Below are 23720 nucleotides of genomic sequence, written 5' to 3' on the forward strand. Positions count from 1 at the left end.
ATGTAAATTTCACGGGGGCAGGACATTTTTTTAAAACGTGTTTTTTGGTCTTGGTGATTTTCCCGTGGCGAGCACCGTTCCTGGCACACAGCCGGCGATCACTTTTGTGGGACGCAGGAATCGCATTTCTCTGGAACCCAGCGGAAGGGGGCAGGGTGGCGACGTGTCACAGGTGGGACGCCCACGTTGCGCGCGGCTGCGCCTGGTCCCCTCGCGGCGTGGGTGTGGGGTGAGTGGGTGTGTGCAGGGTGTGCAGGGTGTGCGCGGTAGAGCGCGCCAGCGAGTCGGAGCACTGAGCAGAGAGGAGCAGCGAGCGCGGCTCTCTAACCGCAGCGCCGGCCGGCGGGGCTGGGGAGCTTGGAGGTGGGTGGGCCGTGCCGCTAGCCCGCCCGCGGGGTCCCCATTGGTCGCTTGCGGGCCGCCCTCCGCCCGGAAGCCGGCGAGGAGCCGAAGGGCTGCTCCGGAGCCGGAGTGGGAGAGCCCGGCGGAGCAGGCGCCGGGGCGGACGCTGGGGATCCGCGCTCCCGAGTCGCTCCCTCCCTGCGCTCCCGCCACCGCCCCGCTTGTCTCCGGCGCCGGCGCCTGCGGTCGGCCTCCAGCAGTGCTCCGGAGGGACCCGGGTAGCTCCCGGGCGCCCGGGTGAGTGACCGCTGGCGGCTCCGGGGGTCCTCCAGGGCCCCGACGCCGCTCTTGCTTTGGTGGCCGCAGCGCGGCGGGGTTTGCCGGGGTAGCACCCCGGGCCACGGGGAAGGCCGAGGCGGGGAAACTTGGCTGCCGGGAGAAGTGGGATCACAGCCAGGAGGCGCCCCCAGCCCCGCGGGCTGGGTGGGAACAGGTGGCGCGGGCCCGGCCGAGCGCTTTGTGTCGCCGCGCGGAGACCAGTAGCGGGCGGCCGCGCCTCCCTCGGCCGCTCCCTTCCCTCCCCTGCTCCCCCGGGCGGCCGCACGCCGGGTCGGCGGGGTAACGGAGCGGGAATCGCCAGGAATGTGCCTCTAGGGACTGCCTGGCTCGAGGGAGGAGAGGGGGTGGCCGCGGAGGTGCGGGAGCGGAGAGGTGACGGGGGCTGCACCGCCGCTGCTGTGGGAGAGTGATGCTTCCAGCGAGGCGCGTTCAGCCCCGGCTGGGGCTTCATTCTTCTGCGGCGCCCCTGGAGGTGGGTGGGGAGCTGGGTGGGCGTGTGTGCAGAGAAAGGGGAGGCCAGTCACTTCCGGAGCTGGTTGTTACCAGTGCAGAGCTGCCTGCTTTCGGGGACGCGGACCTTGGGGTGCGTTTGTGCCCTTCCACAGCACGCCGGCGATGGGGGCCTGGGGGCGTCCGTGGCCCTGTTTTAACAAAGGGTGCTTCTTTCCACCTGGTGGGAGGGGCAGCTCCGGAGAAGTGGTTCTTCAGCGAGCGGGTCTTAGCCCTGGGTAGGCTTACTTCCTTTTGGGGTTGTCATTTTACTAGTCTTAATTGCCTTCCCCCCACCTCTTTCTCTAAGGACTGGAGACTGATGCACGAGGAACCCATGGAGGCGCAGGAGCGGTGGTGATGGTTTGGGAAGCGGAGCTGAAGTGCGCTGGGCTTTGGTGAGGCGTGACAGTTTATCATGACCGTGTTCAGGCAGGAAAACGTGGATGATTACTACGACACCGGCGAGGAACTTGGCAGGTACAGGAGGTTCTTACAGGCGCTCGCTGCTGGATTATGGGAATGCATAATGTTGGGGGCAGTGGGCGGTGAACGAATGCAGTTGGAATCAGGCGTCTCCCTCACCCTTCCAGGAGATTCGCAAATTGTAGAGAAGAGAGTTACCCAGTAAGGGCCAGGGACCCGAAATAAACCACGAACTCCAAAGGTCTGGGGGTGGACAACAGTTTCAGCTTTAGATTATGGTGCAAAGTATTGATCAAGACCCCTGGACAAGAACAGATTGAATTGCCTATGGTTCTCTACTCAGCTTTGCCTAACCACAGGAGGAGGCAAACGCTAGGATCTAATTGCAACTGGAGTTAGCCCTTGTGTGTGATTAAAACAGAGAATACGAAGTAATTAATAGGCTTTTTAAGTCTTCATTCTTTCCCTCCTGAATTTTCAGAGTAACATGCCCAAGTATTGTGCGCTACATTGAGACTTGCCACAGATTGATGTCAGGCTTCGATTTTGAAACTGACTCAAACCAAGACCTTAATTACTCAGTTGGTGTTCGTGGTGGCTTTGGTTTCATTCCTAATGGTAAATTTTTAACAAATCAATGAGTGTGAGTCTAATATGGCTATCTGGATTCAGAGCCTGTTCCATTGCCATGAGAGCTGTGATTCCGAGTGTAAAGTCTTTCAGTTTCTAGGTGGACAAACAACGGTTTCTTTGGGGGCATCCAAAGCCTGCACTGGTTTCCCCTTGCCCAGGTGTCTGACAGGATGTGTTTGTCCCCCATCTAACTTCAGTAGAAAATTCCCATTTTGACACCCATATTTATAAATTCAACATATGAAATCTGGCTGCAGTGTATTTGTATTGTGAGTAAAGTAGGCAAAAGGATCTCTAAACAAATGAAACGGAAAGTATGTATTGACTTACACTTGATATCAAAATGTGTATTTTTCCATATACACCTGATGTCCTGCTTCCTTTTTGTGAAAAGGAAATTTACAAACACCGCACCCTAGATTGCCTAATGAGAATTACGAAAGTCGAGCTTAACTAAAATTTTTTTATGAATTCAGAAAACAGTGCAGAATGCAAGCAGTTTTTTTCAAAAGTTGCTGTAACTGTGAATCTCTGTTTATGTTTGGTATTGACTGAGAACATCACTGGCTTTGGAGTTGCATACTGTGTCTGGGAGATTTACTGAGTCAGGAAATCAGAAGGAAAGCTCTCAACAATCACGTTTCACGGATATGTTTAAGGTTTACAAGTATGTGATTGAAATACCTGTTTTAACTAGAATTAAGTTACTTCATCCCTGTGGGTTTCAGCAGGATGAGTGACCTATGAAGTTTTTCTTTGGAAGTAGGGGGACAGTGGGGAAAGATGTATTTTAATTCCATTTGTGCAGTGTGGCCCGATTATATAAATTGTCTTACAGAGAAATGATGGCTTCATAGATTAAGCACACTGACCTTGTTTTCATTAAGATCTTTTGGTAGAGTTGTATGTTATGAGAAGAAACAAATGAGGCCTCCCTGTGGCTGGCGCATGGAGTTTGTGATCTCTGTGTCGTGGGTGTGATGATGCGCCCTCTGCCTCTGCGCTGAAAAGTGGTTTGCGGATTCGTCACTAGCATTTCACTTTGATTTCTGCCCTGTCTGCATTTCTGTGTGTAACTTTCTCCCCACTGTCCAAGGATAACTGACAAATTGTTTCTTGAATAATTTCATATCTGTGACCTGTGGCTTTGAAAGAAGTGCTCTGAAAATTGAGAGTTGGGATTTTTTTTAAGGAATGTATACATTCCCATCTAGCTGCTCTTTCTTTTGGTTTTACCTAAAAATGGATTAAATGGTTGGTTCTGTGAAGTGTTTTTCTCAAGTCCCATGGTTTTCATGTCTGCCTTGGAAACGGCCGCCTCCTGGCAACAAGTCCTGATATAAGGCAGTCAAGATGCTGCTTCCCATGTCCCTGAGAGAAGATTGGGAGTGGAGGCAGGGGTTCAGTGGCAGAAAGTGGAAATGGGCAGATATGTAACACAAACACAAGGTTGTCCTAAGCAGTGAATTATACACAGACCAACATCTAGGATTTAAGACTTTATCTACATACTGTAATGATCAGTAATCTAAGTAAGAGCTACTCACTTTATAAATGTGCCGAGACAAGGTCCACAGCTAGAGGAGGGAAGATGGGTTTTTAAACAAGTAGAATGGTATTGTTATTTTACTTCTAGGAAAACAGAGGGTATGTGTGTAGGAGGATGACTGTGTGGGCGTGTCTGTGTGTCTGAGTCTCTGTCTGTCTATGTAGGTTAGTGTGTGCCTGTTTGTACTGCCCCAGTCTGCTGTAAGAGCTTGCTCTGAACTCTAAAGAACTTTATAAAGTATGATTACTGCTGTAGTGATAGAGCAGGCAGCCCACTGGACAGAAAGCCTGCTCCAAAATCAGCTCTGCAGCTTGCTAGCTTTATAACCTTGAATAGGTCTCTTACCCTCTCTTGACCCTCAGGATCTTCATCTGAAAAATGAGAGGCCTAGTGATCATTTCATGGCTGTTATGAAAACCAAGTCACCTAACGCATGTAAAGGTATTTTACCAGCAGTAAAGAATGAAACAAATATAGATATCATCTGCAGGACTGGCCAAGATGTGTGGGTGTTCCAAGCAGGCTAATAACTTGGCCTGCAACTCAATATTCTTTTAGTATGTGCTGACCATTTTGGGGAAGGGAGGCCCTGTGGGAAAAGGGACATGGGGAGACCCATTGCTGCCAGCGCTGGGCCGCACCACTCTGATTCTAAGTAATGCACTGCTCCCCAGCCTCGAACTTGTGCACCTTCAGAGTGGAAACAAGGCCCTGCAGTGAAGGGCGTCATCTTTCGAAGACGGTGTAGTGACCGTGCGTACTGACTCCAGCAGGCCCTTTGGGGTCTCACCCTCTATCTCAGGGGGTGGAACAAAGAACTGCCTCTGCCACAGGCAGTGGTCAATGAGAGGCGTTTTCATAAAAGCAGATTTCTCCATCTGCTGTTACACTTGAGTTGTTTGAGTGCCCCAGCTTGCCTTAGCATCTCTTATCAGTTGGCAGTTGGGGCAACTGCAGGCTGGCTTGTCCCACCATTGGGCTCCAGTTACACACTTGGCTGTGGTTCAGCCTAACCTGTGAGCTTTCTGGGCACCTCTCTGAACACTGCTGTCCTGAGGGCCTGGACTTCTTCCCTATTCTGCTGTCTGACCTTACATGATCCTAAGACCTGGGTCCCACCTCCTGAGTTAATGCATCCATGATGCTTTCTCCCTTTCAGGAGCGAAATGACTTGCAGTCTGAAATACTCCTTTGGTCCATGACCACAGACTGCTGGGTGCTGCGCCCCATTCTTGCTTTCTGTTGTTATTATCCTTGTAGTTAGCTTAAAAGTTCTTACAGGTGGTCTTTTCTCACCAGGGTGTGCAGTGTGCTGCATAATGCCAGGCAAAGTTTGACTGATGTCTGAATGAGTTAAGCAGGTTGGCAGGTGCAATGTTGAGACCAGGATAAGGATTGAAGATGCAGTGGTGGTGCAGATGCTGATGCTGATAGAGAGGCAGTATCCATGTGGTTCACCCACAGCACACTCATTTGGAAAGTGGGGAAACACCTACTTCTGCAGGATGTTGTTAGAATTGGAGACAGTGGCTACAAACATCTGACACATAGTCACTACCTAAGATTACTTTTAATTACCTGTTTTTCCTATCACAGCATTTACCACATTGCCTAATCAGTAGTTGTTTGATTACCTGCTTTCCCCACAGGTTGTCACAGACTGGTGACCTTGGATCGCATTCCATTTTTAGCTCTAATGCCTAATTAGATGTGTGACATTAGGTGCTCAATAAATGCTTGCTGATTAAAGGAATGGATTAATATATGGAAGGTACGTGCATCTCAATAAATGATGACTCTGGTGGAGATGAGCTTAGGACATGGAAGGCTGCAGCTTGTAGAAATAAAAGCTTCTTTGCTTTTGCTTTCTCTGTGACTGAACACTAATGTGCACTGCAGCCAAAATTTCAAGCACAAGATCAGTTTAAACAAAACAAGGTGGAGCATTAAATATTTTACATTGGTTTGGAGGGCTGCTAGAAGCTAGCAATTCACATTTAAACCATTTTCATTTTGGCATAAAAACCCATAGGCATTGTAACTGAAGCAAGAAATGGTAAGAAGCCCTGGCAGTCCGAGTACACCCTCCCATTGGATGACCGCAGGCTGCAGGAGTGTGTCCCAAGAACTCTGGCTTTCCTGTGCGGGTGGAAGGAGGAGAGACTTCCCCACCGTGGGAAATGGGGGCCCACGAGACTGCCCAGTGAGAGCATCCTGCACGACTGTGCTGAGTGGAATTTCTCTTTCCCTTTCTGCTCCATGGACCCCCAGAACTTTCCTCTGATCAGAAAGGCTGCAGGGTTTTAGAGAGATGAAGCTCAAATATATGTATTAGAGGTAACAGTGGTTGTTAAACTCTACATTTTCAGAAGGTCTAATGATGGTCTTCTAGGGTGTGGAGGAGGGCATGATGATGGTAGAGGGTGATGGTTTGCTTGCTTGCTAGCACTGGGAACGTGTCTCTGGACCACTGGTGGGCATAATTTAAGTCCCATGAGGCCAGGAACTTAGGGGGTCAAAGGTCTTAGTGATGGACAAACCAAGGAGCACTGAGGCTGACTTCCTGGTCTCTCTGTCCTTTATCCTAAGCTCGTGTCTTACTCAGCCACTTCAGCACCTAAAGGCCTTATAATATCATCACATCCCTGCAAAGCTGTGAAAACCCCACAATAAGCTTACAGAGATGGATGCTCAAATGGATTTCAGTAATTACACATGGGGATTATATCGGGAGAGGTGACATTGTCAGACATGTTCTCTGGTCTCCAGCAAAGTTGTAAATCCTTGAAGGCAGAGACCATTTCCTTCCTGGTGGGTTGAGGGACAGAAGGGGCATGAGGCACAGACGTGTGCTGCTGGGCTCCTTTGGAGAGTGTGTGGTCTGAGCCACTTGGGTAACAGGACTGAGACTACTTTGCCTGCCCTGGTTTCCAGCCAGGATGTGTGTTGGGAAAGTTATCAACGTTCACCCTGAATCCTAGTCAACTGCGGTGTGTGGCTGACCTGACCAGGCTTAGTGATCCCACCAGTCAACGGGTGGGCCTTCTTCCCCACTTTCAAAGAGAAAACGCCAGGAAGTCTGTCCTTAGTAGAAACTTATTTTTGAAAAAAAAAAAAAAAAAGAAAGCCTCCTCCTGGTGGAGGGGAGGAGCTTCTGTTGGTGAGGGGTCCTTAGACCTCTAGACCTAGAAGAAGCCGGAGCGATCAGCGCGCTCCCTTCTCACGTCCTCCGGTGGACGCTCAGACCGGCCAGGGGTCTTTCTCAAGCAGCTGGTGAGCAGGCAGCAAGAGAGGGACCCAGCACCGCAGGCGGCCCGTTTCATTTTGTTCTCTGCACTCCTCAGGATTTGGCAATTTTTTTCTTTTTGGAGTCCAAATAAAGTTGCTCTTGAAGAGAGATGATTTGGGCAGCCATTTTAACATCTACATGAGAGAGGATGATTAGAAATAACTGGTGCCATTTCACGGGAGGTTTTCCTTTCACCCCAGCGGAGGCTGACCCTTTGACCTCAGAATTCTCAGGGCTACTCTTTTTCCAAACGGCTTGCGTCCTGGTTGTGAACGGTGTTAGCGTGCAGCATAATTTTACCCAAGTCCCGGAGTTAATAGTTTAGCTTTTCAGAAAGTTCACAGAACACCTTTATTATTATTTAACCTTTAAGTAATGTAATGTGTAAGAGTCTAGGCTCTGCCTAGCAGGCCACCCCCTAAGTGACAGCCTCTCATTTCATGAAGCGACACTAGTCTGGTTTGAGGTGGGTGTGTGATTGTTTGAGACTATGTGAAAGGTAATACTTAAGTGTTTTGCTTTGGTTTGTTGTGTTAAATTATCAAAACAGAATGCATTGTCTTCCAGCCTTGAAGGGGATTACATGGAGCTATAATTATTTATAATAAATCCAATTTATCACTTTGTCAACATTCTAAATGAATTCCTTTAAATATGCAGTTAGGAGAGGGGAGAAAAGATTGACATTTGGTTTTTCTACACCATTTAACTAAAATGGGTTTAAAATAGCTTTGCCTAACTGGCAAATTTTTCTTAAGTAAAACAAGAAGTCTGGTATACCCCAGTTCTATGTTTAATGTGCCGGGGGCGGGGGGGAATTTTACAATGAAAAGGTCTAAAACCTGACAGTGTATGTCTCATTTTCAATCCCAGTCCAAAACAAAACGAAACGAGGCAGTCATGTGCTAGTAACCGATCTGCAGTGAGAGCTGACCAGCTGGTCCTCAGTGACCTGTTTGTCACGTCTGTCTTTTGTAAGTGACGTTGAGAGCTAGTGTGGCTTACAGATCACGCTGTGGTCACCTCAGTATAACGTTGCCTACCTCTGAGAGGTGGCCGTGGGGTTTTCCCCTTGTGTTCTACTTGTCGACATTTCTGCTGTGAGCTTGAGAGTTTCATTCAATAACATCAAGTATATTCAGAGACATCCGGATGGGTTGGGGAACTGGGGAATGTTGTTGATTTTTTTTCTCTTTATAAACACATTCAACTTTGGATGAAAAACATAATGTTTGAACAAATGAATGCTGTAAATTTCTGATCACTGGTGTTGGAAAAGTTCATACTGATGGTGCTTATAGTCAGAAGCCTGGTGGTTTTGGATGGGAAATTGAGCTCTGAATATGGACTCTTTGGGGACATAATTTTTTTTGGCTGTCAAAACTGTCTGATTATTCCTATTAAGATAAAATGTGATGATGATGAATGTGGCTGGTTTTTAAATATCTCAAGTACAATTGATATGGTACATTTTCACCTTCAAGGAAGGAGCTGATTTCCATTTTTCCCCATTGTTGAATAGTTCTTTCCACAGTTCATTGTTAGAAAATGGTACCTTTGAAACCATGCAGATTTTCCTTTTTAACTTAAAAAGAGTGTCAGGATTTTTAAGCCTTTACTTTGATCTTTCACGCTCTTGTTCCTGCCCCCCTCCCCCCTCCCCAGTATAGAATTTTCCAGTTGAAAAAGCCATGTAGGGAAGTAATCAGTGCCCTGCCCCTGTGGTCCCATCATGAAAAGGATTAGATGTCCCTGAGTTTCCTGTTTCTGCGTCTGCCTGGCAGCTCCTACGTCTGTCTGTGACAGGCTGTGTGTGCAGGGGGGTGGCTGTGACTTAGGTGATGCAGGGAAGCGTGACAGAGGGGTATGTTGGGACCAAGAGGGAGTGGCCTGAGAGAGAAGAGGTCAGTAGTTGGCACTGATTCAGTTCTAATGTTTCCATTCTCCTCTGAGGAGTTCTTCTAAATCTGTGTAGAGCTCAATGTTTTTTTCTGTTGCCATCTGTGGTTTATGGGTAAGCAGCGGAAATGTGTATCTCTGGGAAAGTGATGAAAGGCTGCAACCTTTTGAGTGTAATATTTAATAGGCTGGGAGTTACAAGCTGCTTCACGTTAGAGAAACAAAGCCCTGGCACTGTGGGTACATGGATCCTGTAGAGAACAGACTTCTAACAGCTCACTGCTGACGTCCGAGACGCCAAATTGCACTTGATATGCAGGGGAGCTGTCCTTAGAAATTTGGTAAGCCCAAAAGCTCTGAGAGGATATTTGCTCTCTTACAAACACTCTTTTATTGGTCTATAAATCAGTATAATTGAAAGCACAGCCTGCCAGGAGTTTCCACTGTACACCTGGCACGTGAATATACAAAGTTGTCTTTCTGAGTGCTATCTCTGCCACTCAGGGTATCCAGGATCAGCATGCGAACCGCTGTTAGTGAAGCCGGAAACTTCCACTAGGTTGGTCCTCAGCGCCTCCTCTGGCTTCAGATAGTCAGGTGTCTGTTTCCTGCCCCACCACAGCTTGGAGTAGTACGTTTCCTGGCTGGTTACCATAGTCCGTAGACAAGCGGTGCATTGGCACCAGCGTGTATAGGGCGGGCCTGGCTAGAATAAGGCATTGCTGCTTTTTTCTCCCTGACATCACTTTTCCCACATTGTGCAGTCAGAATGAAGTGGAATCCTCACCTGTCATCCCATTTGGTGGTCAACCTGTAAGATGACTGGTGGGGGCTCTGTTCTTGGCATTTCTTTGCACTGTAATTCAAACTGGCATCAGGATGGATGGGAGATATTTACCGTCTTTCCACTGAGAGTTGGTAGGGTTTGCTCCAAGCACCATCACCCAGTCCCCCTCACGTAGAGCTTTAGGCAGGAACTCAGTCATTTGGGAGAGGAAGTGAATGAGTACAAGTGGAATCTTTTCCAGGACAAAGTGTTATCAGCCTGTGTTTTCCTCCCCGCCTCTCCTTTGGCACAGAGACATAGGTGTGCTGGCTAACATGGCTGTGGACAGGCGAGGCAAGCCTGCAATGGTGTGGAAGTCCCTCGGTTTTGCCTAATGTGATTTGGGCACCGAATGAGTATATTCTGTTTATGACTATTACTAATCAATGTGGACCAAACTTTGCAGGCTTCATTTTCAGAAGCAATATTCTCCTTAATGCAGATAATTTTGAAAAATTTTCTTCATTAGAGAGAAATTTTAACCTGGAGAAATAAGCAAATATGAAATGACCTAGCCAGTTTCAACCCGCAGCCTTCTCCTGGACATGTGCGTTGGGAAGGCTCTCTCTTAGTTCTTTCTTCCTTTAACAGTTTGGATTAAGTAACTGGCCACTTTGTATTCTTTTACAGTTGCTTTATGCATGTAATTCATGGATCCCCTTAGGGCTTGCAAGTTTTCTGTGAGTAAGAGAACATGGCTTTTTGTGTCTTTTATGTTAGGTGGGAGTAATGGAAGCACACAGTAGGACTTGTTTGTTTGCCTTATGAAGATTATGTATCCAGAAATGAGAGTATGTTGAGAGCTTTAAACTCAAATTCCTGACTCCACAATGTACTTACTGTTGCTTTGGGAAAGTCACTTGACTTCTGAGACTCATTTTTCCCATCTGCAGAATGGGGACCATGATTATACTTACATCAAGGTCGTTGGGAGGATGTGTGTAATGAAGTGCTTGGCCCAATAGGCACACAGTAAGTGCTCAAGGAGTGGTGGCTTTTAAACATGATGGAGAGAATGGGAGAGACAGCAAGAGGTAGGAACTGTATAGTATGCTTCTGAATCTGCCACTAGGGTCCTGCCTCTTCACTGTTCATCCCTCATTTCTCTGCCCAAGTTCTGGCCTGGATGCTCAGGGGCAGGGTGAGGGCTCACTTCTCCTCAGTTCTATCCTTTCTCTTTCTCTTCTCCTTTCTCTTCTCCCTCTGTCTCCATCTTGGGCTCAGCCTGCAGGTTGGGCTCATTTTGCCAAATTTGACTGTGTTTACTCTATCTGCCCTTCAAGGAGTCCCTGCCCCATGCTGGCATAAACCCAGGGCTTGGTTTGACTTATGAGCTGGGCTTCGTCAGCCGGCCCCCTGCGAGTGTGGTAAATGATTCTTAGAGTTCCTAAGGAACAAAGTAGCTGGGAATTTAGTTGTGTATTCAAAGCTACTGGAGACAGGGTTTCAGGAGATGCCATCTTCAAAGCTCACCTGGACTCTGCTGTGGGAAGAGTGCAGGAGAAGCTTATGTTAAAGAGTTTCCATTAAGATGGGAAGAGATGCATTCAGGGAAGCCAGAGTAAGTAAAAGCTGCCGACAGCAAGGAGTTAGCTGCTCGGTGAGAAGGCTGCTCATAAATGCTCTGAGAGCCAGTCTTCTTGGAGCTCTTAGGAACCTGAAATATGTCAACATGCAAATTTATGTTTTAATATGATATACTCTAAGTTCCTGAAAAGTCGATTTAGTTTTTATAGCTGCTTTAAAAAATGTTATTTATTGATTTTTGAGAGAAAGAGAGAAACATCTATTTGTCTTTCCATGTATTTATGCATTCATTGGCTATTTCCTGTATGTGCCCTAACTGGGGATTGAACCTGCAACCTTAGCGTATCAGGATGATGCTCTAACCAACTGAGCCAGTTGGCCAGGGCCTTTACAGCTGCTTTTTAAGTTAAAAAATATCTCAGGCAGCCCAATAAGGCCCTAGGAATTTGATCAGAGAATCAAATTACTGATTTGTGTAACACATCTTTATGGAGAAAGGAGCTGAAAGAAGTGTGTGGGCTCCTAGCTCCTGACAAAGATGAGCTTCCTACAGAATGCAAGACATACGGCCGGTCTGAGCCTCCATTCATTTCTGACACATGCTGATTTAAGATGTGAAAATGAGTGTTTGGCCAAGGCAGAATTGCCCGTGCCAAGAAAAGCCTATTAGGTTGGTGGCTGAAAGGCTGAATTGTTAGGATTTGCTTAACGGCAAGGCTCTGCCAGCTGCTGTGAGTAAATGCCCACTTACACGTTGAGTGCCCTTCCTTGTTCCCCTGCACTGGGGTCTCATTTGTTCAAGGAACATGGCTGCCACACTATAGGCCACTTTGAAAAGGGTGCTTCCTGAACAGACACTTCTCCAAGGAGGACATACTGAGGGCCCAGAGACATATGAAAAATGCTCAGTATCACTAGCCATCGGAGAGATGCAAATTAAAAGCACAATGAGATAATCATTTCACACTTGTCAGAATGGCCATCATAAACAAATCAACAAACAATAAGTGCTGGTGAGGTGGTGGAGAAAAGGGAACCCTAGTGCACTGTTGGTGGGAATGCAGACTGATGCAGCCACTGTGGAAAATAGTTTGGAATTTCCTCAGAAAACTAAAAATGGAACTGCCTTTTGACCTAGCAATTCCACTGCTGGGATTATACCCTAAGAATCCTGGAACACCAATTCAAAAGAAGGTATGCACCCCAATGTTCATAGCAGCACAGTTTTCAATAGCCAAATACTGGAAGCAACCTAAGTGCCAATCAGTAAATGAGTGGATCAAAAAACTATGGTACATTTACACAATGGAATACTGTGCAGCAGAAAGATAGAAGGAGCTCCTACCCTTCACAATAGCACAGATGGATCTGGAGAGCATTATGCTAAGTGAAATAAACCAGGAGGTAAAAGACAAATACCATATGATCTCACCTGTAAGTGGACCTAATCAACAAAACAAACAAGCAAGCAAATATAACCAGAGACATTGAAATAATGAACAAACTGACAGTAACCAGAGGGGAGGGGAGAGGGGGATAATAGAGAAAATAGGGGGAGAGCTGTCAAGGGACATGTATAAAGGACACATGGACAAAACCAAAGGGGGTAGGATGGAGGGTGGGAGGCAGGAATGGGTGGGGCAAAAATGGAGACAACTAGTTGAACAACAATAAAAGAAAAGAAAATGATGCATCCTTATTCTTTGGACCATTAAGTGGGTGTCTTTGGTTTATAAAAGTAACATGAGCTGTTCACAAATGTGAAAAGGAAATGCCTGGAAATTGGGTCTGTAGGGTAAGTTCAGGTGAAATGTCAGAGAGTGACAATGTTAAACTGCAGTCATAAATAGACTGTTAAACAAAAGTGTCATGGCAACCATATATTTGTCTGTCATTTAGTCATTCATGCAGGTTTGGTTGGTCATCTGATGATATGGCACTTGCTGGGGTGTTGGGCAGGTCCCCACACCTCAACAAGTTTCTAATCCAGCAGGGTAGACAGACTTTACACAACCAATGGTAATGGAAAGCGTAAGTAAGAAGTGAGAGAAACCATGTTGGGCAAGGAGAGGTCATTCCGACATGGAGGGTGTATTCATTTATTCACTCATTCATTCAGAGGTCATTCTGCGTGAGAGGTCTGGGGTGATGGCTGTTTTAGTCTGCTGTGTCCCAAAGGCCTGGGGTAGGGCTGACAATGAGTAAGAGCTAGAAAGGTGGCTGGTCAAACTTCCAGATGTCACTCACTCAGGTATGAGAACCACCCATGACTAACAGCAGTTCCTGCTGTGCCCCTCCTTGCTGAGCAGGCTGCTCTGAGTCATGGCCAGAGCCATTACTGCCTAACCTCAGTCCACCCCCCTCTTTCCTGGCACTCTGCTGCCATCTTGACAACTCTGTTTTTAACCCACTTTAATAGCTGTGCTTTTTTTCATGCTGATTTCTAATTTCCAGTTAAAGCTACATAACTCCTTACTTTTTATTCTCTTAGGCCCCCTGGTTTCTGCCTTTTCAGCAGGCTGGGCAGTGTAGCATGCTGTGTGACTGTGGCAGCCCACATAGCTTAGTTATTGCTTCAAATGTCCCTCCTTGGAGCAGACCTTTAAAGGTAAAAGGTCACATCTGGGGACCCCTGGCAGGTGGTCTGAAGAATGCCTTCTGCTCTTTCTCCCAGCTCCCTGGGGAGGGACACTCGTGCAAGCCAACTGGAGAAGCTTGTCAGTGGGGGAGGGCGTGAAAGGACAGGGACTGGTTGCAGGGCATGTAGAAAGGGAAATGTATCAAGGCAGAGTGCCAGATGGAGAGAGGACACTCCTATGGTCCAGGTAAAGGTCATGGGATGGCCAAGTATGCACTGTCTGGGGATTCCATATTCATGCCTAGGGCTGAGCTGAAGCCACCAAGGTGGGCCACCTACACCTGCCACTTCCAGGAAGAAACACCCACCTCTCTCTCCTGCCCTCTATCCTCCCGCCAGTGCCTCCCATTAACCACCTGCAGGGAGCCAGGAAGGTGCAGTATTCAAGGACAGCCTCCTGGCTGGGCAGAAAAGGGTGAAGATCAGATTGCTAGAGGGTGGGGGTGGCTGTGGACAGAAAGAGGAGGTGGAGAATAACCAGAAAAGGGACATCCAGTAGTGACAATAGTGAAATGATACTGGCTTTTCTATGTGACTGCTCCCCTCTTGGTGCACATGATCCAAATCTTCACTATCAATATGTGGGAACTCTCCTCCCTGCTCCAAATATTGGGATTATGTTCCATTCTCCTCAGGAAGACGTTTCTGGCCACCCTCTTCAAAGCAATGTCCTCCTCTTGCAGATTCCTGGGGCATTTCCTCTGTGGCACAGGCGTCCAGCATTAGACTCTCCATCAGTGTGCTACAGTGGAGCACCTTCCCTAGATTGCCTCTTAAGATGTCATTAGTCTTTTGTTCCTAGCATCTTGCAAATGAATGCATTCCAGACATACCTATTGTTTGATGATCAGTTACCTTAGCTAGCTATAATCACAAAATTCTGAAATGAAGGAGTGAGGCGATCATTCCTATGTGTTTTAAAAGTGGACAAAGAATCACTAAAAAGTTCCTTAAGATGCACAGTATGTTTTCATTCTCAGAATAGTCCTGAGAGGCCGTAGCCCCACAAAGGTACAAAGTGGGTCCCAGTATCACTGCTAGCTGGGTAGCAGCACATGGATAAGCAGGATATGGACAAAATGGTTATGCCCTTTCCACTGTAGCACACTGATGGTTTCCCCCAAACCTGTTGGTACTTTTTACCATATTACCTATCTCTGTGCCATATATATTTTTAAATTTTCAAGCATGGGGGAAAAGGTGAGTCTAGTGGGAATAAAATATGATTCACCCCATTTCACTTACTGGAGGGGAAATAGGTACCAGGAAAAAGAGGCACCAGGCACTGATCTGACCCACAGCCAGGGTGGTTCTTAGAGAAAGCAAGCATCCATCTGTGCCTAATCTGTGAACACAGCCTCTGTACAGCGCAATGGTTTACCTTGCCATACTTGCAATATAAAAGTGAAAACTTAAGGGACTTGATGTTAATCCTTTTTGGAACTGGCCATCTCCCTGCTGCCAATCAGTCCTCAAATTTGCTCTCTTCTTATGCTGATTGGAAATTGGGGCTTTACCCTCTCAGAAACAGTTGGGTCAGTGGCTAGACTAAGATTGTCAGCAAGCCAGCAAGCAGAGGCAGCAGGAGGCAGATCCTGCAGTGCCTTCAGATGTTTGCTGACCCACCCCTGAGCCCTGTGCTGATAAAAGCCAGCCTTGCAGGACAGGAAGGCCCATCCCAGGTGTATTCAGACCCAGAGGAGGCAGCCACAAACTGTGGATCACTTGTAGCTTCAAACAGGCTGCTGAGGGCTGGATGTAGAGAGCACTGGACATTGGCTTACACCGGCTTCAGACAACATCAGAGCCGTATCCAAAGGGAGAACCCAGCAGGCAAGCATTAAACTCTGCTGAGACTAATTCCAATTTGTTCTTTTTTATTATTTTCATTATTTTTCTTTTGCATAGCCTTTTTATTATTTTTTCTTTTTCTTCATTTTTTCTTTTTTTCTCTATTTCTTTCATAGCTCTTATTTTACTCTTGCCTTTTCTTCATTCTTTCTTCTTCAGTCCTTTCATATTTTTTCTTTCCCTTTCTTTGATCCTTTTTTTTTGCCAAGTTTCTCTTTCTATTCCTTACTCTTATTGTTTCTCTTCTTCTCTCCTCTCATAATCATTTTTCTTTCCTTTGGTCATATATATTTTTTCTTTTTTTTTTTTACTATTCCATTTCTCATTGTACTTTTATTACTCTTTGCTCTTTTGTTGTTGATTTTACTGTTTGGGTAATTTTTTTTGCTTTAGTTCTGTTTGTTATGTTTTGGTTTGTTCTGTCAACATTTACATAACAGTGTACAGGACATGGTAAGAATTGAGCCTCACAGTCAGCCAGTCAGAGGGGTGCTCCCACGAATGAGTGGGCAAACAACAATAAACACTCAAATACAATAGGAAAGCCCACATAACCCACATAAGGGACATTCCTAGAGCATCCAGCTCAGGAGATCAAGGAGACTGCACCACTGGATCCCACAGGATTCCTACTACATAAGGCCACCCTATGAACACAGGGAGTCAAAGCACATCTGTCTAACACAGAGAAACAAACAAAAAGAGTCAGCTAAAATGGGGAGACAAAGAAACCCAAAATGAGAAAAAGGAGGAATCCCCAGTAAAAGAGCTAAAGAAGTTGAGGCAAGCAATCTACTAGACAAAGAGTTCAAAATAATGATTATAAGAGTGCTTAAGGAACTTAATGGTTATATGGATACTCAAGAAACTTAGAACTACAAGGAACTTGGTGCGAACTACACCAGCATAAAGAAGGACATAGAAACAATGAATAAGAAACAGTGGAAATGAAAAATGCAATATATGAAATGAAGAATACACTAGAAAGAAATAAAAGCAGACTAAATGAAGCAGAGGATCGAATCAGCAATTTGGAAGACAAAGTAGGAAAAAACACTCAATTTGGGTTACAAAAAGAAAAAAGACTTAAAAAGAACAGGGATGGCTTAAGGGAACTTTAAAACAACATGAAACATAGCAATAGTCACATTGGAGGGATACCAGAAGGAGAAGAAAGTGAGCAAGGGATAGAAAACCTGTTCAAAGAAATAATGACAGAAAACTTCCCTGACCTAGTGAAGGAAAAAGCCATACAGATTCAAGCTACACAGAGAGTCCCAGTTAAGATGAACCCAAACAGACCCACACCAAGACAAATCATAATTAAAATGGCAAAGTTTAAAGACAAGAGAGAATCTTAAAGACAGCAAGAGAGAAACAGTCAGTTACCTAAAAGGGAGTTCCAATAACACTGTCAGCTGATTTCTCAACAGAAGCAATTCAGGCCAGAAGGAATTGGTATGAAGTATTCAAAGCCATGAAAAGCAAGAACCTGCAACCAAGACTACTCTATCCAGCAAAGCTATCATTTACAATTGAAGGCAAAATAAAGAGCTTCCCAGAGGAGGGAAGGAAGGGAGGGAGGGAGGGAGGGAGGGAGGGAGGGAGGGAGGGAGGGAGGAAGGAAGGAAGGAAGGAAGGAAGGAAGGAAGGAAGAAGGGAGTTCATAAACACCAAACCAGCATTACAAGAGATGTTAAAAGAACTGCTTTAAGAAGCAGAAATAGAGAGAGAGAAGAACATAGGTATAAAGGAATAAAATGGCAATGAATAAGTACCTATCAATAATAACTTCAAATGTAAATGGGTTGAATGCTCCAATCAGAATACATGGGGTAGCAGAATGGATAAAAAACATGACGCATATATGTTGTCTACAGTAAGCCTACCTCAGAACAAAAGATTTACAGACTAAAAGTGAAAGGATAGAAAAAATATTTCATGCAAATGTAGATGAAAAGAAAGCTGGGATAGCAATACCTATATCTGAAAAAGTAGACTTCAAAACAAAGGCCATAAGAAGAGACAAATAAGGTGACAACATAATACTACAGGGATCAATCCAGCAAGAGGATATAACCCTTGAAAACATATATGCAGCCAAAATAGGAGCACCTAAATATATAAAGAAAATCTTGGAGGACTTTAAGGAAGAAATTAACAGAAATACAGTCATAATAGAGGGTTTTAATACCCTACTATCACCAATGGATAGATCTTCCAGACAAGAAAAATCAACAAGGAAACAATGACCTTAAATGACACACTAGATGGATTTCATTGATATTTACGGAACATTTCATCCCAGAGCAGTAGAGTAACATTCTTCTCAAGTGCACATGAATCATTCTCAGAGATAGACCACATGATAGGACACAAAATAAGTCTTTACAAATTCAAGAAAATTGAAATAATATCAAGCATTTTCTCTGATCACAGCAACATGACACTAGAAACCAACCTCAATTTAAAAAACAAGACTCAAAAACATTCAAATACATGGAGGCTATATATCGTTATTAAATAATAAATGGGTCATCAATGAGATCAAGGAAGAAATCAGAAAGTACCTGGAAATAGGTGAAAATGAACACCCAACAATCTAAAACCTATGGAACATAGAGAAAACAGTCCTGAGAGGGAAGTTCATAGCATTACAGGCCTACTTCAAGAAAATAGAAATATCTCAAATAAACAATATAACCCTACACCTAAAAGAACTACAAAAACAACAACAAACAAAACCCAGAGTGAGTCAAAGGAAGGAAATAGTCAAGATCAGAGTAGAAATAAATGACATAGAGAATAAAAAAAATTCAAAAGATCCATGAATCCAGGAGCTGGTTCTTTGAAAAGATAAACAAAATTGATAAGGCTTTAACCAGACTCATCAAGAAAAAAAGAGGATCCAAATTAATAAAATCAGAAATAAAAGAGGAAAAGTAACAACTGATACCACAAAAACACAAAGGATCTTAAGAAAATACTATGAGCAACTATATGCCAAGAAATTGTCCTGGCTGGCATAGCTCAGTGGATTGAGCACGGGCTGTGAGCCAAAGTGTTGCAGGTTCGATTCCCAGTCAGGGTACATGCCTGGGTTGCAGGCCATGACCCCCAGGAACCACACATTGATGTTTCTCTCTCTCTCTCTCCATCTCCCTCCCTTCTCTTTCTAAAAATAAATAAATAAAATCTTTAAAAAAAAAGAAAGAAAGAAATTGTACAACCCAGGCAAAATGGGTAAATTTCTAGAAACATACAGTCTTTCAAAACTGAATCAAGAAAAAGCAGAAAACCTGCATAGACTAATAACAACTAATGAAATTGAAGCAGTCATCAAAAAAAATTCCCAGCAAACAAAAGTCCTGGACCAGATGGCTTCACAGATGAATTTTACCAACCATTCAAAGAACTATCGCCTATCCTTCTCAAACTAGTCCAAAAAATTCAAGAAGAGGGAAGACTTCTAAGCTCTTTTTATGAGACCAGTAATATCCTAATTCCAAATCAAGTAAAGACACAACAAATAAAACTATAGACCAATATTCCTGATAAATATAGATGCTAAATTCCTCAATAAAATATTAGCAAACCAGATCTAGCAATACATCAAAAAGATCATACACCATGATCAAATGGGATTTATCCCAGGGATACAAGGTTGGTACAACATTCACAAATCAATAGATGTGATACATCACATAAACAAAATGAAATATAAAAATCATGTGATCAAATCACAGAAGCAAAAAAAGAAGTGGATAAAATACATTACTCATTTATGATTAAAAAGCTCTCAACAAAGTGGGAATAGAGGGCTCATATCTCAACATAATAAAGGCCATATATGAAAAACCTACAGGCAACATAATACTCAATGGACAAAAACTAAGGTTCCCTTAAGATCAGGAACAAGACAGAGATATCTACTTTCACCACTCTTATTCAACATAATACTATAAATCCTCACTACAGCGATCAGACAAGAAGAAATAAAAAGCACCCAAATTGGAAAGGAGGAACTAAAACTGTCATTATTTGCAGACAACATGATACGTACATAGAAAACCATATAGGCTCCACAAAAAAACTACTAGACCTAATAAATGAATTCAGCAAAGTATTGGGATACAAAATCAATCTGCAGAAATTAATGGCATTTTATACACCAATAATGAACTATCAGAAAGAGAAACTAATAAAACAATCCCATTTAATATTGCAACAACAAAAACAAGGTACCTAGAAATAAACTTAACCCACGAGATAAGGGCTTAACTTTTAACTCAGAAAACTATAGGACACTGAAGAAAATTAAGTAAGGAAGATACAAAGAAGTTGAAGCATTTATCATGTTCATGGATTTGAAGAATTAATATCATTAAAATGTCCATAGTACCCAAAGCAATCTATAAATGCAATGCTATTCCTATTAAAACACCAATGACATATTTCACAGATGTAGAACAAATATTCTAAATATTGATACGGAACCAGAAAAGACCCATAATAGCCTCAGCAATCTTGAGAAATAAGAACAAAGTTGGAGTGATCACAATACCTGATATCAAACTATGCTACAAGACCACTGTAATCAAAACAATCTAGCACTCATATAAAAACAGACACATAGATCAGTGGAACAGAATAGAGAGCCCAGAAATAAATCCATGTGTTATGGTCAATTAATATTTGACAAAGTGGGCACAGCATACAATGGAGTAAAGACGGTCTCTTCAATAAATGATGTCAGAACTAGAATGGTACATGCAAAAAAAGTGAAATGACTACCAACTTACAATAAACTCAAAAAGACTTCAGTATAAGTCAGGATACCATAAAAATCCTAGTGGAAAACATAGGCCATAAAATTTCAGATATCTCACATAGCAACATTTTTGCCCATGTATCTCCTAGGGCAAGGGAAATAAAGGGAAAAAATAAACAAATGGGAATACATCAAATTAAAAAGCTTCTACACAGCAAAAGAAACCATCAACAAAATGAAAAGGGAACCCACTGTATGGGAGAACATATTTGCTAATGATACATTAGAAAAGAGTTTAGTCTCCAAAATATATAAAGAACTTACACAACTCAACACCAGGAAGACAGACAGTCCAATTAAAAAATGGACAAAGGACCTGAACAGACACTTCTCCAAGGAGGACATACAGAGGGCCCAGAGACAGGAAGGAATGCTCAACATCACTAGCCATCAGAGAGATGCAAATAAAAAACACAATGAGATATCACCTCACACCTGTCAGGATGTTTATCATCAACAAATCAACCAACAACAGGTACTAGCAAGGATGTGGAGAAAGGGAAACCCTTGTGGACTGTTGGTGGGAATGCAGACTGGTACAACCACTGTGGAAAACAATGGAATTTCCTCAAAAAACTAAAAATGAAACTGTCTTTTGACCCAGCAATTTCACTTCTAGGAATATATCCTAACAATCCTGAAATGCCAATTCAAAAGAATATATGTACTCCTGTGTTCATATCAGAGTTATTTACAACAGCCAAGATTTGGAAACAGCCTAAGTGCCCATCAGTAGATGAGTGTATAAAAAAGCTGTGGTACATTTATGCCATGGAATGCTACACAGTAGTAAAAAAGAAGGAATTCTTCCCTTTTGTGATAGCATGGATGGAACTGGAGACTATTATGCTGAGTGAAATAAGCCAGTTCAGTGAAAGACAAATACCATATGATCTCACTTGGAATCTAAGGAACAAAATAAACTAAAGAGCAGAATAGTATCAGAGGCACAGGAACAAGGAACAGATTGACAGCTGTAAAAGGGGAGAGGGGAAGTGGGGACTGGTTGAAAGAAGGTTAAGGGACTAGTCAAAGAACATACATATACATGACCCATGGACAAGAACAATGGTGTGGGGATTGACTGTGAGCAGAGGGTGACTGGGGGGAGGGAGAAATGGGAAAATTGGGACAACTGTAATAGCATAAACAATATATTTTTTAAAAAAAAGAAAATTGGGACTTCATAAAGGAGAAAGGGAGTTTTAAGATAGAATTGCCTTCTTCCCCTGTAACTTTTTAATTGATTCTAGGACACGTAGAAAGGTGTGTTTGTGTGTTCTAAAAAGATAAGATTTAATTAGGGTTTAAAATTAGTTCTATAGGAAGTGCTTAGATTTGTACCTAGAGAAGAACAGAGTGTTCCAGTGGAATTGTGTGAACGGGATGATGGGAAAATAGGCTTCTGCTGCTGAGAGTTTGGCAGCATTGCCAGCCTTACAACAAAGGGTCAGTGAGCCACCCTGTTCTCAGGGAGCAACTGGAGGAACTGTCAGGTGCGAGGATTTGAGAGGACCAGGGAGAGCTTACTTCTGAGCAGACAGGGACAGCTGGACACAGCAGTTTTCAGTGTGGTATCACTCTTGTTCCTTGGATTGCACTTCTTCCTGTGACCAGAAAGAAGTTAAAGGCAAGAAGACAGTTGCCTGAGAGTCAGGCAACAAGGGGAAGGTTGTTGGGAGCAGGCACGTAAAAATCACCACTGCGAGATGGGTAGAATGAGGAGGATATTGGTGACCAGTCGAGTTCAGCTTGAGAGCTTACAGTTCCTGGCCCTGGAAGGCAGGTGGGAAGTGAATTTTTATGCTTCCTTTACAGATTGGGAAAGCAGAACTCAGAGAAGTTAAGGTTGAGGTGACAGAGTTTAATTCCATGTGGATTGAAATTGTGTGTTTAGGTTTGTATGGAAATAATACAAAATAAATAATAATACAAGAATAAACTGTGTTTCATGTACTCACAACTGTAAACATATTTTGCCCCACCCTGCACTTGTGTGTGTGCGTATGTGTGAGGTATATAGTTGACTCTTGAACAATGCAGGGATTAGGAATTCCAACCCCCATACACTTGAAAATCCACATATAACTTTGGACACCCTAAAAACTTAACTGCTTAACTCTCATATATCCTACTGTTGACGAGGAGCCTTACCAATAATGTAAATAGTCATAATAGTTACAAATAGCATAAAAGTAGTCACATATACTTTCAATGGTATATATATTTTATATATAGTATTGTTACAATAAAGTAGACTAGAGAAAAAAGTGTTACCAATAACATAGTTATAATAGTCACAAATAATATAAAAAATTAACATATTTTCTATGGCATATATATTTTATATACATCATTGTTACAATAAAGTATGCTAGAGAAAGGAAAATATTAAGAAAATCATGTGGAAGAGAAAATACACTTATAGTACTGTATATATTTATTGAAAAAAATCTGAGGAAGGTCTGTCCAGAAGGTGTCCAGCCATGTAACATAAGAAATAGAGATACAAGAAACATTGTACATAGGACAATGACACTTCAGTCTACTTCAGAGTAGGCACCTTGGGACCTCATACAGTTCTCCCAGTCACCATCAGCTGCCCCGCTGTATTTTCCTGAATCTCATCAATGGTTTGAAATCTCTTTCCTTTCAAGGGTGACATTAGTTTTGGGGAAAAACAGAAGTCACAGGGTGCCCAATCTGGGCTGTAGGGGGACTGAGTCACCTGAGTGATTTGATGTTTTGCCAGAAAACTCTGCACAAGACGTGATGCATGAATGGGCACATTGTTGTGATGAAGCTGCCAATCACCAGTTGCCCATAGCTTCAGCCTTCTGAATCATCCAAATAGTTTCTACAGAGGAATGTTCAAGCTTAATGCAAAATTTGATGCTGATTCACTGTTTTACTCTCTCAGTCATTTTGAATGTGACAGCCACACAGTACACATGCTCACTCAATGGCGTCTACCACCGCCACTGATTAGTGCAGTGAAGTCAGCATTGTTCACACATGCACATTCCAGTCCACTCTCCTTGGCTGCCAGATTACATCGATGTCTCCCAAACTGTTTTTGTT

General features: G+C 43.7%; 1 protein-coding gene across 5 annotated transcripts in view; it reads left to right on the forward strand.

The window, feature by feature from the left end:
• Positions 1 to 227: 227 nt before the first annotated feature.
• Positions 228 to 23720, forward strand: part of DAPK1 (death associated protein kinase 1) — a 178410-nt gene continuing 154917 nt past the window's right edge. For 2 of the 5 annotated variants that reach the window (XM_045840297.1, XM_045840293.1), the window contains exons 1-2: positions 292 to 639; positions 1481 to 1650. In XM_045840297.1, the coding sequence (XP_045696253.1) occupies positions 1589 to 1650 (62 nt within the window). In that variant the 5' untranslated portion in view covers positions 292 to 639; positions 1481 to 1588. Of the gene's footprint in view, positions 640 to 1022; positions 1154 to 1217; positions 1265 to 1480; positions 1651 to 23720 lie in introns of those variants that run through there. The other 3 variants (XM_045840294.1, XM_045840295.1, XM_045840296.1) reach the window with 3 other exon arrangements.

This window comes from Phyllostomus hastatus, unplaced genomic scaffold (assembly GCF_019186645.2).
Source record: "Phyllostomus hastatus isolate PE091 unplaced genomic scaffold, TTU_PhHast_1.1 phas_contig_34, whole genome shotgun sequence".
In the NCBI taxonomy this organism is placed as follows: Eukaryota; Metazoa; Chordata; class Mammalia; order Chiroptera; family Phyllostomidae; genus Phyllostomus; species Phyllostomus hastatus.